This window comes from Cupressus sempervirens, chromosome 4 (genome assembly GCF_028749045.1).
Source record: "Cupressus sempervirens isolate cs-2001-9-10 chromosome 4, ASM2874904v1, whole genome shotgun sequence".
Lineage (NCBI taxonomy): Eukaryota > Viridiplantae > Streptophyta > Pinopsida > Cupressales > Cupressaceae > Cupressus > Cupressus sempervirens.
The window spans coordinates 234,747,846-234,767,459 of NC_143121.1; the positions used below are offsets into that span (position 1 = coordinate 234,747,846).

General features: G+C 36.7%; 1 protein-coding gene across 1 annotated transcript; it reads right to left on the reverse strand.

Moving 5' to 3' along the window:
* Positions 1–1,150: 1,150 nt before the first annotated feature.
* On the reverse strand, positions 1,151–10,800 carry LOC149560879 (disease resistance protein RPP4-like). The gene is made up of 7 exons (XM_089823696.1): positions 10,262–10,800; positions 8,892–10,017; positions 7,883–8,194; positions 6,392–7,773; positions 2,631–3,605; positions 1,874–2,084; positions 1,151–1,690 (listed from the first exon to the last, which is right to left on the reverse strand). Exons 1-7 carry the CDS (start codon positions 10,798–10,800, stop codon positions 1,283–1,285), a joined length of 4,953 nt encoding a protein of 1,650 aa, XP_089679822.1. The 3' UTR covers positions 1,151–1,282.
* Positions 10,801–19,614: the final 8,814 nt, after the last annotated feature.

Below are 19,614 nucleotides of genomic sequence, written 5' to 3' on the forward strand. Positions count from 1 at the left end.
TATTTCAAATTAAAAATTACTTCTCCAAATATATAAAAATGAAAATAAGCAATATAAGAAAGTAAAAGCATAAGAAATAGAGTGGTATGTTATGAAAAGGAATTAAAAAATATTAATATTTATGTCATTTAAGAAATATTTAAATAAAAAGAAAGCATAAAAATTTAATCATTGAATTATTCAATTTTAACATTAAAATCTATTTAAAAATTGAAAATGATGAAATATTGTTAAATTACACATTATAAAAATCATCATACTTTCTAAATAAATTTTATTATACAGATTTTAAAAGAAAATTCATTATGAATAGACTATTTATTTTGTATTTTAGAAATAAAATTCTCATGAAACCTATTTTTATAATTTTTGTTTATAACTTTGGAATTGAATGTCATTGCTTAAAAACACTAGTATAATTATTTATTGTAAAATTTGATTTTTAAAATCATGAAAAATACCAAAAGATGTACACATTTGAAGTTTCCTTTATTTTTTAATGATTAGATTTGTAGAATAATAGAGTTACTAGCCTTGAGCATTTAAGATAAGCATCTATACTAGATTTTTTAAATTAATCTTTTCTAAAATGCAAACAAAAAATATTTTTTTAATTAGTTTGAAGTTGATATTTTATTTTCAATTTGTTATGTTTTCAAATATTATTTCATTTATATAAATTTGAGTTGTCTATTAGAAGTTAGCTTATAGTGTTTTTAAATATTAAAGACACATATTTATCAAAAAATACAAATTTATTTTATATTAATACCTTCTTTATTAGAATAAAATGACATTTATTGTCTTAATTATGATTATGACTTTACTAGTATTACACATGTCATCCTTTTGTTAGGTGAACTTAATTTTTATATAAAAAAATGCACAACCAAAGCAATTGGTACAAGTCTTATTATTAATTTTTATAATTTTGCTTTTCAAGATTTAAATTCTTCCTTGCTAATTTTTAGAGGAGCCAATAAAGTCTTAGATAAATAGTATTTTTTTATTTAATAAATATAGAAATATTTATAAGAAATGATAAACGAAAAACTTTCTAAAATTTAATTGACCAGATTAATTGTACTTTAGAACCTAATAAATCCAATGATTTACCTGTCTATGCCAGGAACTTATAAGAGTACCCCTTGTATAAATTTTTGAAAAACTTAGAAAATTCGTTTGTCAACTAAATCGATAAAAAAAGTATCACTATTTTAACTTCCGATGGGATGTGAGGAGACCGATGTGAAGGGGACTTGGCAGGTTAAAAACTGATTCTTTATGTCTGATGGAGCTTCTCAATAATTGTAGTGAGGGCGTGGCAAAGCTTCCTATCATCCCCTTTCTTGACGCCCCAGGCACACCACTTTTTAATTATTCCTTGCTGGCTAAGAAAATCAAATTGCCAGTAAAGGCGTCGATAATTACGGTGTGTAATTATCGTGGTAATTATCCATTGTCCTTGTTGCAGATTGAATTTCAACGTAGAATCTTCAAGGGATTCGTTTATGGTGTGTAGTGGATCAGAGCTATTCACCACTACCACACCGCATATGATGATAGCACCAAGGGAACTCCAAATTTCTGAATGGCAGACATAATCCGCCGAAAGCAAGGAAGGGTTCAAATTTGACTTCGCTCCGTCAGCTGCTCTTCCAGCCACTTGAATAAAGCCCGATGGGACAGACTGAAAGGTAAAACGAAAAAAATAATAAGAAGGTTGTTATTTACATAAAAGGAATTTAATTTCATTTACTGGTCCACTTTAAACACTACTGTAAATATATATTCAGTGCTGCGAACTCAAAAAGCTCTACGGTTTGAAAGAGAAACATGATTGCATGTTAAATTTAGGGTTGAAACAATATGCCTTGAACTTGTGCATGCAATCCTGTAATAATGCATTGCTGCAATATAGAAACTGGATTGCTTCCAACGCCTTCCAGTTTTCGACACCGTGTATGTTCTCCAGCATTTCACAAGAATCGAACGTAATCATTCTCTTGACACAGCTCAGTCTGCCAGAAACATGCAACTCGTCGACGCTTGGACATTCACCGATCACAACTCGGCGCAATTCTCTGCATCCCTTAACCGTGAGTTTGATGACTGTAGATAGCAGTGTTATGCTGTGAAGCTTCTCACAAGAGTTGATTGCTATCATCTTCAAGCTGCTCAGTTTGGTAAAACATGACAGCTCTTGAAGCTCAGGACACTCAGAAATGGATAATTCTTCAAGCTTTGTAAGGTTGCCAATCGCTGACAGCAATTTAGAATTACTGCACCTGCTCACTGTGAGTTTAAAAAGTGTAGTTGGAAGTATCATGGTTCGGAGGTTCTGACAAGAGTCAATAGCAATCATCTTCAAGCAGCTGAGTCCGGAGAGAATCGGTAGCTCCTCGAGCTCAGGACACTCACAAATGGACAGATCTGTAAGCTTTGTAAGATCGCCGATTCCTGCCAAGATTTTCAGTCCTCTGCACCTATGAACTGTCAATTTCAGGAGTGACGGTGGAAGTAACACGCTGTGCAGCTTCTCACAGGAATCAATTACAATCGTCTCCAAGCAGTTCAGTCCGGCTAGAATTGGCAGCTTTGTGAGGTTGTGAATTCCTGCCATCGTTTGCAATCCTCTGCATAACTGTACTTTGAGCTCGATAAGCGTCGTTGGCAATGTTAAGCTGTGCAGCTTGTCACATGCTTCAATATCAATCTTCTTCAAGCAGCTCGGTCCCGGACAGTCACGCATAGGCAACACCTCGAGCTCGTGACAACCACAAATCGAGATCCATTCCGCATCAAAGCTACCCAACACTGTCCTCAGATTTTTACATTTGCTCAACCGAAAAGACTTTATCTTTCCACAACCATCGAGTGTGATGCTATGAAGAGAGTCCATATTCTCCAGAGTCAAGTCAAGCTGGAGTTGTTCACACTGAGAAATAATTAGCTCCATCAGATTCGTGAGACGGGAAATTTCTGACACGGTTCTTAGTTCCTTACAAGAATCTAAGTGAAGATTTCTCAGTGTTGTTGGAAAAGTCACTTTCTGGAGCTTTATACACTTGAATATGTGAATCTCCTCCAGGCAAGTCAAATGTGCAAAACAAGGCAACTCTTCAAGCGTCGGGCAATCCGATATCCACAACTGTGTCAGATGGCCCGCGTCAAAGTTAAACCTAATGACTTTCAAAATTGGACAAGCAATCACTTGCAGATAATTGAACTTCCTGTATCCATCCATTGTAACGCTTTCTAGGTGACTTAGACCAAAAATGAATGGTAACTCAATCTTCGGACACTCAGTAATGTACATCTCCGCAAGCATTGCGAGATGGCCAATTCCCGCCGCCGTCTGCAAATTTCTGCAACGTTGAACTGTGAGTTTCTTGAGTGTCGTTGGCAATGGGACGTTATGCAGCTTCTGACAAGAGTCAATGATCAAGTAGCTGACCCCGGGAAGATCCGGTAATACTTCAAGCTCCTCACAGTCACTAATATAGAGAAATGTAAGCTTCGCAAGGCTGCCTGTTGCTGCGATCGTTTGCAATTCTATGCACCGCCTTACAGTGAGTTGAATGAGCGAACTCGGCAGCGTCACGATGCGCAGGTTATCACATGAATCAATGTTAATCCCCTTCAACGAGCTCGATCCTGCAAGATTTAACAACTCCTGAAGCTCGGGACAAGCACGTATGGATAGCAATTCTACATGATAGTTTACAGACATTCTCTTCAAATTTTGACAGTTGTTCAAAAGGAGAAACTTTTGCTTCCCGCAACCATCAAATGTAACACTCTGGAGAGAGTCCATGTCCTCAAGACGCAACTCAACCTCAAGCTGCCCACAGTCAGAAATGATGAGGTCAACCAGGTTCTTGTGATGGGATAACCCCGACACACGTTTCAGCTCTGTGCAAGATTCCAGTTGGAGATCCGTCAATGATAAGGGTAAAGTGATCTTCTTCAACTTCCTACACCTGAATATGTGTATCCGCTTAAGGCATCTTAGATGTGAAAAACAGGGCAGCTCTTCAAGGGCCGAGCAACTCGATATCCACAGCTGCGCCAGATGTGCCAGATCAAAGTCTTCTTTAGAAGTTGCATAATCAGCCAACTGAAGGGGATGAAGCTTCTCGCATCCATCAATTGTAATCTTTTCAAGACTTCTTTGATTAGAGAAAAATGTCAGCTGCACAAGCTCAGGACAGTTACTAATGTGGAGCTCTGTAAGCTTTGTAAGATCGCCCAGTGCTGCCACCCTTCGCAAATTTCTACACCATTGTACTGTGAGCTTCACGAGTGTCGCTGGCAATGCTATTTTGTCCAACTTCTGGCAAGAGTAAATGACTATCCTCTTCAAGCAGCAAACTCCGGCAAGAATGGGCAACTCCTGAATCTCCGGGCACTCACTGACACGCAAATCTGTCAGTTTTGGAAGACAGCCCATTTCTGACACACAATGCAGTTCTCTGCAGGAATCCAGGTGGAGGCTCTTCAATGTTATTGGCAAACCTATTTTGGCCAGCTTCCCACACCTTGAAATGCGAATCTCCTCAACGCAAGTTAGACCTGCAGAACAAGAAAGGTCTTCAAGCGCCGGACAGTCAGATATCCATAACTGTACAAAATGTCCCAGATCAAAGCTTCGTGACACTCTATCCAAAATCCCACAATCAGCAACCTTCAGGCGATAAAGCTTCCTGCATCCATCAATTTTAATACTTTCCAGACTACTTCGACCAAAAGTAACTGACAACTCTTCAAGGTCAGGACACTTACTGATGTGTAACCGTGTGAGCTTTGAAAGATCACCCATTGCTGCCACCTCTCTCAAATTTCTACACCGTTGGAGAGTGAGTATTTTGAGTGTCGTTGGTAATGATATTTTGTGTAATTTGTCACAAGAGTAAACTATAATCCTCTTCAAGGAGCTCTGTCTGGAAAGAATTGGCAGCAACTCGATCTCTGGGCACTCACTAATACACAGCTCTGTCAGCATTGATAGATCGCCCATTTCTGACAAACGTTTCAGTTCTTTGCAGGAATCCAAGTGGAGATGCTTCAATAAAACGGGCAAAGTTATTTTCTGCAATTTCGTGCACCTGACAATGGAAATCCGCTCCAGACGGGTTAGACGAGCAAAACAAGGAAGCCCTTCAAGCGCTGGACAATCTGATATCGACAACTGTGCCAGACGGTCCGGATCAATGCTAGACAATACCCCTCCGGGAATCGCACAGTCAGCCACTTGAAGGCTGTGAAGCTTCTCGCATCTATCAATTGCAATGCTTTCCACACTCATTGGACCAAAAAGAACAGGCAGCTCCTCCAGATCGGGACACTTACTAATGTGTATCTCTGTAAGCATTGAATGATTGTCTATTCCTGCTATTATTTGCAATGTTCTGCAGCATTGCACTGAGATTTTCAAGAGCGACGGCGGCAGTATTACTTTATGCAACTTGTCGGAAGAGTTTATGGCAGTAGCCTTTAAGCAGCTCAACTCGGCCAAATTTAGAAATTCAATCTCCGGACACTCACTAATGCCCAGCTCTGTTAGCTTTGAAAGTTCATCCATTCCTGCAATCCTTTGCAAACGTTTGCAACGTTGCACAACTAGATTTGTGAGCTTTGCTGGCAGAGCAATGCTTTGCAGCTTAGCACATGATTCAATACGGATCTTCTCCAAGCAGCTCGATCCAGGGCAATCACTTATCCACACCTCCTCAAGCTCGTCACAACCACAAACCGAAATCCATTCCGCATCATAGTTCCCCAACACCCTCTTCAGATTTTGGCATCCGCTTAATAGAAGTGACTGGAGCTTTCCACAACCATCAAATATAATGCTCTGGAGAGAGCCGATAGCCTCAAAGCGCAAATCAAGCTCCAGCAACGCACACTGAGAAATGGTCAGCTCTACTAGATTCGTGAGATGGGATATTTCTGACAAACTTTTCAGTTCTATACAGGAATCCAGCTGAAGAATCTTCAATGTTCTTGGCAAAGTTACTTTCTGCAGCCTCCCACACCTGAATATGCGAATCTCCTCTAGGCAACTTGAATGTGCGAAACAAGGCAGCTCTTCAAGCTCCGGACAATCCCATATCCACAACTGTGCCAGATGGCCCAAATCAAAGTTACCCCTAACAACTTTCAAAATCAAACAGTCAACCACATGAAGATAATTGAACTTCCCACATCCATCAATTATAATTATTTCGAGGCAATTTAGACCACGAACAACTGGCATCTCCTCAATCTCTGGACACTCACTAATATGCATCTCTTTGAGCTCTGTAACATGGCCTATTCCTCCATTAAATTTTAGTTTCATGCACCGCTGCACTGTGAGTTCGATGAGTGTAGTTGGCACCGTTATGTTGTATACACATTCCCACATTCAACAATGCTAATACTCTTCAGGTGGGTGAAAGTAGAACAGTTCAATTCAAGTCGAAGTTGGGGGCACTTTTTAATATTCACCTCTGTGATTTTTTTGAGAGCAGAAATTCCCATCATTGTTTTCAGTTCTTTGCATGAATTCAAATCAAGGCGCTTCAGAGTCACTGGTAAAGTGATGCTTTCCAGGCTAAGGCACCGGAGAATGCGAATTTCCTCGAGGTAAATTACATGCCCAAAAGATGGAAGCTCTTGAAGCATTGGACAATCGGATATTGATAATTCATCAACATCAAAGTTACCGGATACTCTCTTCAAAACTTCACAATCAATCAACTTGAGGTGATTAAGTTTCCGACATCCATTAATTTTAATCAGCTCCAGGTAACCTGAACCACGAACAACTGGGAAATCCTTAAGTTCTGGACAGTCACAGATCTTCACCACTCGAATCATTTCGAATGATATTCCTAATAACGTTTCCAATTTTTTACAACTGATCAGCTCACAACATTTCACCTTCACAAACATATCCACTTCTATGTTCTTGAGACTGTTCAAACCTACCAAACACAAATCAAGCTGAAGTACCCAACACCAAGAAATGCTAATTTCTACAAGCTTTATAAGATCAGACAATCCGGTAACAGTTAACAAATGATGACAGTCCTTAATAATAACTCTTTCTAAGCAGCTCAGATGTGTAAGACACAACTCATGTAGATTTGGACATCTGGTAACATTCAATTCTACAAGCATCTTAAAACTGGGCATTCCTGGCACACGATCCATATTACAATATGCCATTTTCATCTTTTTCAGGCACCTCAGATGGCCAAGATTCGGTTCCTCAAGCATAGGGCAAGCACTAATGCTCAATTCTTCAAGCTGTGTAAGCTCAGATGTCACTGACAATAATTTCAGATATTCACACTTGCTAATATTAAGACAATTCAATGTTTCGACCCCTATGAATTGCACTTCAGTAAGATTTCTCAGGGAAGAAAGTTCCATGGATTGAAGGCTTGGACAATAATATCTGTTAAGAACAATTTTTGTAATGTTTCCTTGTTCTTTAATTATCAGATCTTCAAGTAAACTCAATGGGGCCTTAACAATAGTAGACTCTTGGCGACCATTTAAAGGAGTCTTCAAAGTTGAAGGCTTTCTGGCAGAATTTGTAGGGAGTGATCCTGGAAGTCTTCTCCATGGCTTAAGTAGCGACGACTTTGGTGTCGACGCGTGCTGAACCTCTTTCGCTTTCTTTTCAACTTCCTTTTCTTTATCTGTTAATATTCCCAAACATTTTGGATACTCTTCTAAAAATGTTCTGGAAATCTCGAGCTCTTTCAGTTCGGAAGGAGCCTGAAACTATAAACAAAATTGTATTAAGCTTTCGGTAGTAGAAATGATTGGTAAATTTACAATAACATAATGCAGGAGATTTCATTTTTTATAGAAAATAATATAATACCTCTGCATCTTGCTGCCACAATCTTTGGAAATACCCATTGCTGATTCTTAAACACTGTATATTTTGAAGCGGAATCCACAGAGGAATTGTTGGTTGAACACTAAAAATCATATGATTTAAGTTGGACGAGTATGGTCCGGAATATATATACGGATACCAAAGATGAAGCCATATCAAACATGGTGATATTCCACCACTACCGTCCGACTCCGCTATAAAGAATTTGACTTCAAAATTAAGGGACTTGTCAAATATAGAACGAAAACATCTTCCTTTGGTTTGAGCTAAGATGTTTTCAAAACCCTTTGGTTCCTACAGTCACAGAAGGGGCATAAATTGTGTTTTAGTAGGTGGAGCTGTTTTTCATTCAATGGATAACCTAATTAATTAATTCTATTAAGAAAAATCAAATGTAAATTTTTTTTAGTAGCTAATCCCTCTGATACTTTTTGCATGTAATGTAAAATGGAATACTCTTTGAAGATGCAAAGTCCAATATCGTAAGATAATACATATATATTTCAGCGTCTCATAAAACAGAACGGAGTTTGATAATTGTGATTAATTCCTCCTATATTGTTTTGAAACTGTATTTCTGTGATTTCTTTCTTCTAAAGTATATTTCTATAATTTTCTTAGTTTTGCTTTTATTGGATTTTCTAAAATTTGATTAATGCTAGCTCTACGTAATGTTTGTTTAAAAATTATCTTGTTATTCGAGCTGCATGTTTTTGATCTATTCTAGTTGCTGCATGCTATTATTATCTTTTGTAACTACAATCTGCAGTACAAACAAATGTCATATATTTATTTTAACACCTGATAAAGACTAAATTATATGTGTATTTAAAAAGCTTTAAAAAAGGTAGAAATAAAATGTTGGTATATTCATATAGCAATTGATGATTTCACAATTTTATATTCAACAAGTTTCTTTTAAGGCTGCGATTTGGAATATCATTGTAGTTTTCAGCTAAGAAATTGAAATATTGAGGAAGAACACACATACCAAATCTATATGATCTTGAGGACGCCACAGGCGATTAGGTTGGTTCAGCTCATTTGCCATTTCTCTGCCCAGGTCCCTGAGATGGTCATGCATTCTCAATACAGGCACCTGATCTTCTATTTCTTCAACAAGACATTTGTCTTTTAATGTCTGTAGTCCATTTTGAGCGCTCCATCCCGATGTCTTCCAAACCCTTATGGCTATATACTTTAATTGGTCCACAAAAAAACATGCCATGTCCATGAACATTTGCTTTTCTTCTGCGTCCAATGCGTCAAAGCTTATTTTAAGTTTTTTCTTAATATCTGGATGCATTGTGGTACCAAGTTTTTGAAGCTCTGACCTCCAGTAACTTTGGACTCGACCATGAACGTGCCTCCCCAGAACTCGAAGAGAGAGAGGCAAGCCTCCACACACGCCTACGAAGTTGTCAACAAGATCCTCATATCCGCTAGCTGGATGAGGTTGAGAGAATGCATGCCAACAGAAAAGCTGTCTGGCGTCACCTTTATCCATTCCCTTGACATGATAACCTGTGTTAATTTCCTCGGATACAAGTATCCCTACATCTCTGGTTGTAATTATTACTAGACTATTGCCAGGCTTTTCTCGCATACTAGCAATTGATAGAGCGTCTAGTTGTTCCAGATGATCGATATCATCTAGAACAATTAGAAAATTCAGTGAAGTGCTTCGTTCTATGTGATTAGAAATACAGCTTGATCCTTCCTCAGTGCTTTGAAAACTAAGCCCATCTTTGTGGAAGAGGTCTTTGAGAATTTTGCTCTGCAAAGAAGCTAAATTGCTCGTTGTTGATGCTTCGCGGACATCAAATAGGAAACAGGCTCGAGCATATTGTGGACGCCTTCGGTTGAACAACTCTTTCGCTAGAGTTGTTTTTCCGACTCCCCCCATTCCGAAGATGCCAACCATCTTGGTCTTCCTTTCCTCTACTGTATTCATTCCGCAAAATATTTCAAAAGCTTGAACAAGTTTATAAAGGCATCGCCTCTCAAAGTCCTGTACAAGCTTGTCAAGTGCTACTGGATATCTGGTAACAAGCAAAGGCCTTATCCTCTCTACTTCCTTCTGGACTGCTGATAGTATGCTTTGACGGTCACCGATACTTTAAACCCAAAAATTAATTACATAAGGAAAAAAAAAGGGACAGCCTAATCTCCACACTAAAAATAATTTTTTCCAGATTCATGAAAATCTAAATGCTAAAAATTTCAGAAAGATATTTTGATTTTTTTAAAATTGGTCAAGTATACATATACGAAGGATAGCAGCATCGGAAAAAAGATTAGCTAATAAATGCAGCCCGATGGAATAAAAGACAGGAAATTAACAAGGCAAAGACAACTTACATGGAATCTTTTATTTCGTAACCTGTTGTGAAGGAAACAGATTGAAGAGCTTCCTTCCACTGCTTAAGCTTGTCTAAGTACCTTGATTTCTGTTCGTATTGAATGAATGCAGCGGCATATACTCCATTGTCTATATGACGCAGTTCCCATGGTTCCACCTCATAAAACACAGGAATAATCTTAGCTGGGCTTTGTAACATGAGATCCAGTTCAGCCAAACACCAAGGGGACTCTGCATATCTTTTGGAGAAGATAGCGATATGAACTGCAGCTGATCGAATGGCGGTCTCAATTTTAGATGGAAAGGAAAGGCCAAGTTCCATCTCTTCTAAATCAAGGAAAGCCCGTATTCCTAACTCGTTGAGGGACTTGTAGAACGGAAGAGCCAGAGTTAGTTTTGAATCAGGGCCTCTGTGATTAATGAAGACATCATACACCTCTGTTGATTCAGAAACCTTTCTCCTTATGCCCCCAGGTTCAATTCCTGAGAAAGCGTGATATATATCTCTTGGTTGTGGAGCTTGTGAAGACGATGCCATTAATTGGAGCTCAAACCTTCAGACAGTGTTAAATTAATATCACCAAAGACAATAGCACAAGATGAGAGTTAGCATAGATAAAATAAAGACCAGAACTGTCGCGGACAGGTACATTTCTTACTGGAAAGAACAAGGAAAGTGTATTCAGAAAATAGAAAGGGCAGGGACTTTTACAATGTGTAAATCAGATTTCATTTGAAGTAGAAACGAATGGACAGCGTTTGTGGGTGGGAAGGTCTCCGTTTCTCGGTCACACACGTTGCAAGAACCAGCAATTTTCCAAGTAGCTTCCTTGAAGAAGTCATTTGATGTTTATTTTTAATTTTTGGGTTAAGACGGGGGATGAATTAGGGTATGATGAATTTTAGTATGATCAACTACTAGTAAATGTATATGTATTTATAGAACACAACTATAGAGTAGGTGAATATAAATATTTACTAATACATTAGGTCTTTGGTTCAACTTCAAAAACAGATTACTTTAACAAGTGAAAAAAATAGGATATTGCAGTTAACACCAGTTCAAAAAGTACATGCGAAAAATTCAATAAGTGAGAAACTATTAAAGAAATATCTCACAATATATATGATAAGAATTTAAATAAATCTATTGTTAGGCTTGCTATAAAGATTTAGTATATGAAGATAAGGTTCTTTTGTAACTTGGTTTAAGATTCACCATCTCTAATCAACATGCAAAGGACCATTTGAACGGACTAACTATCATAGTATAGGATATATCAAAAGAATTACATCGTATAAGTCTTTATCTAATATCTTTTAGGAGTTTCCTTAAAATGTAGCTTCTTTCAGCATTATGTATCAAGTGACCAATTATTAATTCAACTTCTAATGTCCACCACACACACTTGTACTTCCTTAATTCATAGTTTGTAAAATCCATATTGCAAATCTGAAATAATTTCATGTAATTTTTTCTTTGTATTTTTTTGTTTTGACTTGTTTATTCTTTCAAAATCCCAAAACAAAGCTCTAAGTCTTCAATTTGTTTGGATAGGTCCAAAATCCTTCATGTTATAATCAATTCTTGACTTCTTACTCTCAATTATCAGTTTTAGGTTATCTTCTAAGAATATTCATTTTGTTATAAAACTTACCCTAATACATTTTCACATCTCAAGTACCATACAAATTTTGTAAGTATTTAAGAAATATTATCCCACTATATATTCTTCTTTGTGAAAAGCTTGAACAACCTTTATTTATGCATATATTTGAAGATTTACTTTAGATTTTTGTCAAATAATATCATTCCATCAACTCGTCTTATCATTTCCAAAGAACATTACACCTTTACATTATAAGAGATTTAAATTATTAGGTCCAGCTTTTGCTACATATCAGCACATGTCCTCCTTTGAAGTATATTTCATTTAATTTTAAAGGTTAGTTTATAAATATCGATTTGAATTTAGAGAACCCATTTATATACAATATTTCTCTTCTTTTTTCTATGCAAGAATAGGTTACAAAAATATGGAAAGAGATCAATTTAGATTAGGAGGAAAGCTACAAACAAATGGGGGGATGACTCATTTATCCTCAGCTCGAGATGTACCCATTAAAAATTTAACAACTTCAAACAACTTATTCGTTCATCACTTAGATCTATGTTTAGTATATGCCAACTAATTGAAATATACAGCAGTAAATATCATGAAAGATTAAAATAATATTCACACATATATGACACTAGGATTTAATGAGGAAATCCAATTTGGAAAATAGCACCAAGTACAACATACTACCACTTTTCACTCTTATGAAGTGATCTCGGTTAAGAGCCAACCTTGTTAAAGGTTACGAAACAAACTTTAGGTGTGACCCTATTGAAGAATATAATAACCCTATTAGGAGTGGTCTGGTTAGAGATCTTTAGATCATTTTATTAGAATGCCACCTTGATTAAAGGATTGATTAATGACTATTAGGTCAACCTTGATTAAAGGATTTTTACCACTACAATGTTTAGAAAGTAACAACTAAGTTGATCTAGGATAAAATACAACTTTCTTTTCTTATTTAGATCTCTATTCATCTCATTCTTGGTTCATTGAGTAGACTTCATCAAATTCTTTGTCTCTAATCTACTTGGCAGTTCTTCAAGAAAAAATTCTTCACCAATCTTCTCACTTTTCCTCTACAACTATGTTCTTCACTTTTCCTTCACAAATTTGCCTATCAACAATTGAACTAGCCAATAACCAACACAAAAAATATCTCTCATGCCTACTTAAATAGGTAGCTTTAATCTTTTTCCACTTTAAAATCAATGTTCATCTTAGGGTTAAATCAGAATCATTAAATTTGTCTATCATTTTGTCCTATTTATTTCTTGAACTTTTGAAAATTTCTCCTTCAATCCTCACCTTAGATCACTTAATAAATTCAAATCTTATGGGTATGTGCAGGATCATGGTGTGCCAAAAAGTGGCGATGTGAAAAAAATAGAGTTTGAAGATGTCTAAAAGTGCTTCAAAATCCGCTCTGACTTTTTTTCACCTATCTAGGTACCAAACCTAAAATGTAAGGCTGAGCCTTATCGGATATCCGATAATTAACATAATAATATTATCATAATATAATAATTATAATAATTAGACTATAATATAATAATATTATTATTATATTATAATAGTATAATATATTATGTAATATTATATAATATAATAATATTATTATTATAATAATTATACTATAATATAATATTATTATTATAATCATATATTATTATACTATAATAATAATATAATATTATAACAATATAATATAATATAAAATATAATATAATAATATATATATATATATATATATAATATTATAATAATAATGTAATATATTATAATATAATATATAATAAAAAAGTATAATATATTATAAATTATAATAATATAATATAAAACATTATAATAATATAATATAATAATTATATTATATTATAATAATATATTATATTATAATAATATAATATAATATTTTATATTATAATATATAGTAATGTAATATAATATATATAAAATATAATATTATAACAAAAATGTAATATATTATAATATAATATATAGTAAAAAAAGTAGTATATTATATAATATATGCAACGAATATCGGATATCCGATATTATGTCGGATATCCAATACTTGAGACATTACATAAAAAAAAATCACAGACCCATGGGCCCTTATTTTGCATATTTGGGGGCCAATATTTGTACCGCGATCAGATATTAGATATATGATCGGATATCGGATATCAAGGCATTTTTTTTTTTTAAAACTCATTTTTAACCTAAATTCAATATATTTTAGCATGATTTTGTCTATTTTAGTTGAATCTAGGGTTTTGTTGAAAAAGAAATTGTTAAAATTAAGGGGTTTTTTTAATATATATTACGTTTTGGAATTCAATAAGAATGGCTGATCAAAATGATGACACTGAGGCCGGGAACAATATTCCTCGTAACCCCCCACCAAACAATCGAGTACACCCACAAAACCGTCCACCAAATGATCCTCTACCCCCTCAAAATCTTCCTCGAATCGAGGATTTGATAAATGAAAATCTCACCAAATTGAGAGGTTTGCATAGAAAATATAATAATGTACCCACATTGACTCCTATGTTATCCACGTTAAACACCATAGTGGATAACATTGAAACCTTTATGAACCAACAAAATGTTGCTCTTCGTTGGTGTGATGAAATGCACGAGATGTTTGATGATGGTTTGGACTATGATGAGGTTGCGGTCCTCAATATACACAAAGAGGATTTGGCTAGCCTTTTTGCGAAGCCGAAAATGGGTTTACTAGTCGACCCAAAAAAATCCAAACTATTTATTAAATGGTGCACAAATGATGCCATACGTGCAAACTTTTGGGATCGTTGGTGGATGGTCTTTGATATCCCTCCACATGGCAATTTAGACATACCATTTTATTTCCTTAGAAAATTATATGTAGAATTTGTGTTGGAACTTAAAGTGAACTATTGGAGGATGAAACCCAACATGGGCTTAGGACTAGGAGCTCCTCAGGATAGACCCTCTTCCCAGTGGAAGAAAGATGGCACTTTTGTTCCCCCCTCCTCGAGTGCAGAATCCAAATATTATGGCAAACGCTAGCTCTCAGACCATCAGAGCCATTCATAGGCTGAGTAGCCTAATGATATCTCAAGCTAGGTTAGTCCTGCCTCCTCATGTTGATGATGTTGGTGCCAGTTCATCATTAGGTAGCTCATCACATGTTTGTGTGCCTCACACATGCATTACATGCAAGAATATTTTCCTAGGTCCCATAGGTGATCTTCCTAAGTATCATTTCGTATTAGATGAGGATACACTAGACACACGCGCAGAGGCTATAGACCCTAATGCGAGAGAGGAGGGGAATGTAGAGGCATGGACTCCTTCAGTGTCAATACATGTGTACATTTTTTTGTTATGACATATGTGATTTAAAGTTAATTTTTATAATAGAGTAATTTTAATTTTTAAGCCATACTGACTTTTACATGTATGTGATCTTCATTCATGTTTAGTTGATGACCGAGGAGGAGCTCAGATAGATTGATGATGCCACACTCTCAGCCATTTCATTTGGCCTTAAGACATCTACGGTACATTATGTTGTGTTCGCATTTTTTTTTCTATTTGATATTGTAGCATATTTTCTTTTATCTTCCAGGTACCACCTGTCCTGAGGGGACAAAGTGTGGGGGGTGAGCCAATACGCATTGACAAAGGATAGCTAATTAGGTGCTTTCTATTTGATTAAATATCGATGCATTCTTGTAAAATATTTGTGGTAATCTCATTTAATTACATTCTTTATTGTATATAGGGTGTGGCTACTGGCAATGAGCCTATATATTCTGCCTCATAGACCATCAGGGATTTCCATTCGTACTGAGAGCCCCATTGTATGTATAAGTATCATTTAATTTTCATTTTCCTTATCTTCATAAATAAATTCAAAACTGATTTCTGTGATATTAACAAGTACTATTTTGTATCTCAGAGGAGATTCCTAGTGCACATGAGGTCCGACGGTAGAGTTATGTAGATTTGATGATGCAACCACTCTCTCCTAAGTAGGATCCGACAATAGTAAGTTATAGTTTGAATTCATGATTAAATATGTTATAAATTTAGCATGCTATGAATTATAATGTTATAGTTTAAATTGTAGATTCATCTAACAAATATATTTGAACATATTCAGCCCACAATCAATGAGGTACAAGCATTGTCAAGGGCATATGAGAGGACTCCTGACCAGCGCAGGAGGTCAACAAGAGAGGTATTTATTATGAAATTTTGATAGTATAAATCTTCATTACAAAAAAGATCATTATGCATTTGAGTAATTCAATGTTAGATACAAAGAATCATCTAAATTTAGTAGTCTAACTTTGGGTTTTCCTTTTTTGTTTATGTAGGAGGCATCCAATCCACCTAGTGCAGTGAAGAGGCTACATTTTGATCATCCACCAACACCCTAGGATAGTATAGTTGTCGTAGGATGCATTATGAGACATTTTCAGATGGAATATGCCACATTGTATATAGAAACATTGATATTATACACATTCTGATGGCATGATCAGCCACCTTTTGTATATGGATCTTTATATTTTGATATAGATTTGAGTACTTTGTCTATAGATACATGATCTTTGATATATATTTGTGTAAAAAAATTTCTATGGATACATGTATTTTGATATATATTTTTGTCACTTATGTGCACAATGATATACATGTTAATTTAGTATCTAGTATTGTTCAATTTATCATGGATCATGTGTATTTTTCATGTTTATGGAATATCATTAATTTTTATTATGTTTGTTATATTCGATTCAAATGCAATAATTTTTTAATAACATTTTAACAACCTTTATTATCAAATTTGGATGCAATGTATAATTTGAAGTGCTATCATGACATAAACACACTTGTTAACCTCCTACACAAGGTTCAGATAACCCCAAATCTGATTTTAAACTCCACCTTCAACCTTGAAACTAACTCTTGGCTTCAAATCTAATCTCAACATAGTTAAGGACTCCACTCCTCAACCTCGAACTCATTCATAGATTCATAATCTTTGATAACTAGCACTTCACTTTGTTACTATCCTCATACTACAACTTTTCAATTTCAACATAACCTCAAAATATCTCGACTTAAGAGACTTGATTGGATAGTTCATCGATAGCCCTCACAAGCTTCGAGTTATTTTAGGCCTTAACATCACCATCCTGTAGCATTCTACATTTCATCGATAGCCCTCACGAGCTCTGAGTTATGACCCTCGAAAGATCGACCTCGAAATGCACTTAGAGCACCTTGGACACTCCTCGGTACGGGGTGGCTGCAGATGATGGATGGTCTCTGTGGTCAGAAAAAGGGTGTCACTAAGGTACACCCACCCACCCAGAGCAAATGGTGCTAACGATTCGATGCCAAGATCAGCGGTTTCAAAGTTACGCTATGGTGCACCTATGAACTGAGGCACATTGTGAGTATTGGCATTGAAAGAGATCGCTATGTCAAATCCAAACAGAATGTGATCTCTCAAAAATGAGATAGGTTATTTTAGGTCTCAACATCACCGTCCTATAGCATTTGACAATTCATCGATAACCCTCACAAGCTCCGAGTTAGGACCCTCAAAAGATCGACCTCGAAATGCACTTTGAGCACCTTGGAGACTCCTTGGTACGGGGTGCCCACGGATGATGGATGGTCTCTATGGCTAGAACAAGAGTTTGACTAGGGTTCACCCATCCACCTGGAGCTAATGGTGCTGATGATTCGATGTCAAGGTCGATGGTTTCAAAGTTACACTGTGGTGCACCTATAAACTGAGGCACACTGTGAGTTTTGACATCGAGCGAGATCGCTGTGCCAAATCCAAATAGAATGTGATCTCTCAAAAATGAGATAGGTTATTTTAGGTCTCAACATCACCATCCTATACCATTTTATAGTTCATTAATAGCCCTCATGAGCTCCGAGTTATGACCCTTGGAAGATCAACCTTGAAACACACTTAGAGCACCTTGGAGACTCCTCGATACTGGGTGGCCGCGGATGATGGATGGTCTCCGTGGTCAAAAAAAAGGTGTGACTAGCATTCACCCGCCCACCTGGAGCTAATGGTGCTGACAATTTGATGCCAAGATCAGTGGTTTCAAAGTTATGTTGTGGTACACCTATGAACTGAGGCACACTATGAGTTTTGGCATCGAGTGAGATCACTATGCAGAATCCAAATAGGATGTGATCTCTCAAAAATGAGATAGGTTATTTTAGGACATCACCATCTTGTAGCATTTGATAGTTCATCGATAGCCCTCACAAGCTCCGAGTTGTGACCTTCGAAAGATTGACCTCAAAACACACTTAGAGTGCCTTGGAGACTCCTCAGTATAGGGTGCCCATAGATGATGGATGGTCTCTATGGCGAGAATAAGGGTGTGACTAGGGTTCACCCACCCACCCGGAGCTAATGGTGCTGACGATTCGATACCAAGATTAGCGGTTTCAAAGTTATGTTGTGGTGCACCTATGAACTGAGGCACACTGTGAGTTTTGGCATCGAGTGAGATTGTTGTGCCAAATCAAAATGGAATTTGATCTCTCAAAAATGAGATAAGTTATTTTAGGCCTCAGCATCATTTTCCTATAGCATTCTACAGTTCATTGATAGCCCTCACGAGCTCTAAGTTATGACCCTTGGAAGATCGACCTTAAAACACACTTAGAGCACCTTGGAGACTCCTCGGTATGGGGTGGCCGCGAATGATGGATGGTCTCCGTGGTCAGAACAAGGGTGTCACTAGGGTTCACCCACCCGCCTGGAGCTAATAGTGCTGATGATTCAATACCAAGATTAGTAGTTTCAAAGTTACTCTGTGGTGCACCTATGAACTGAGGCACATTGTGAGTTTTTGCATTGAGCAAGATCACTGTGCCGAATCCAGATTGAATATGATGTCTCAAAAATGAGATAGATTATTTTAGGCCTCAGCATCACCATCTTGTAGTATTTGACAATTCATTGATAGCCCTCACGAGATCTAATTTATGATCCTTGGAAGATTGACCTCAAAACGCACTTATGGCACCTTGGAGACTCCTCGGTACATGGTGGCCATGAACAATGAATAGTCTCAGTGGCTAGAAAAAGTGTGTGACTATGGTTCACCTATCCACCCAGAGCTAATGGCACTGACGATTCGATGCCAAGATCAACGATTTCAAAGTTACGTTGTGGTGTACCTGTGAACTGAGGCACACTACGAGTTTTGGCATTGAGCGAGATCGTTGTGCTGAATCCAAATGAAATTTGATCTCTCAAAAATGAGATAGGTTATTTTAGGCCTTAGCATCACTATCTTGTAGCATTTGACAATTCACTTATAGCCCTCAAGAGCTCCGAGTTATGACCCTCAAAAGATTGACCTCGAAATGCACTTAGAGCACCTTGGAGACTCCTCGATATGAGGTGGCCATGAATGATGGATGGTCTCCATGCCCAAAATAAGGGTGTCACTAGAGTTCACCTGCCCACCTAGAGCTAATGGCACTGATGATTCGATGCCAAGATCAGCGGTTTCAAAGTTACGCTGTGGTGCACCTATGAATTGAGACACATTATGAGTTTTGGCATCGAGGGAGATCATTGTGCCAAATTGAAATGAAATGTGATCTCTAAAAAATGATATAGGTTATTTTAGGCCTCAGCATCACCGTCTTGTAGCATTTTATAGTTCATCGATAGC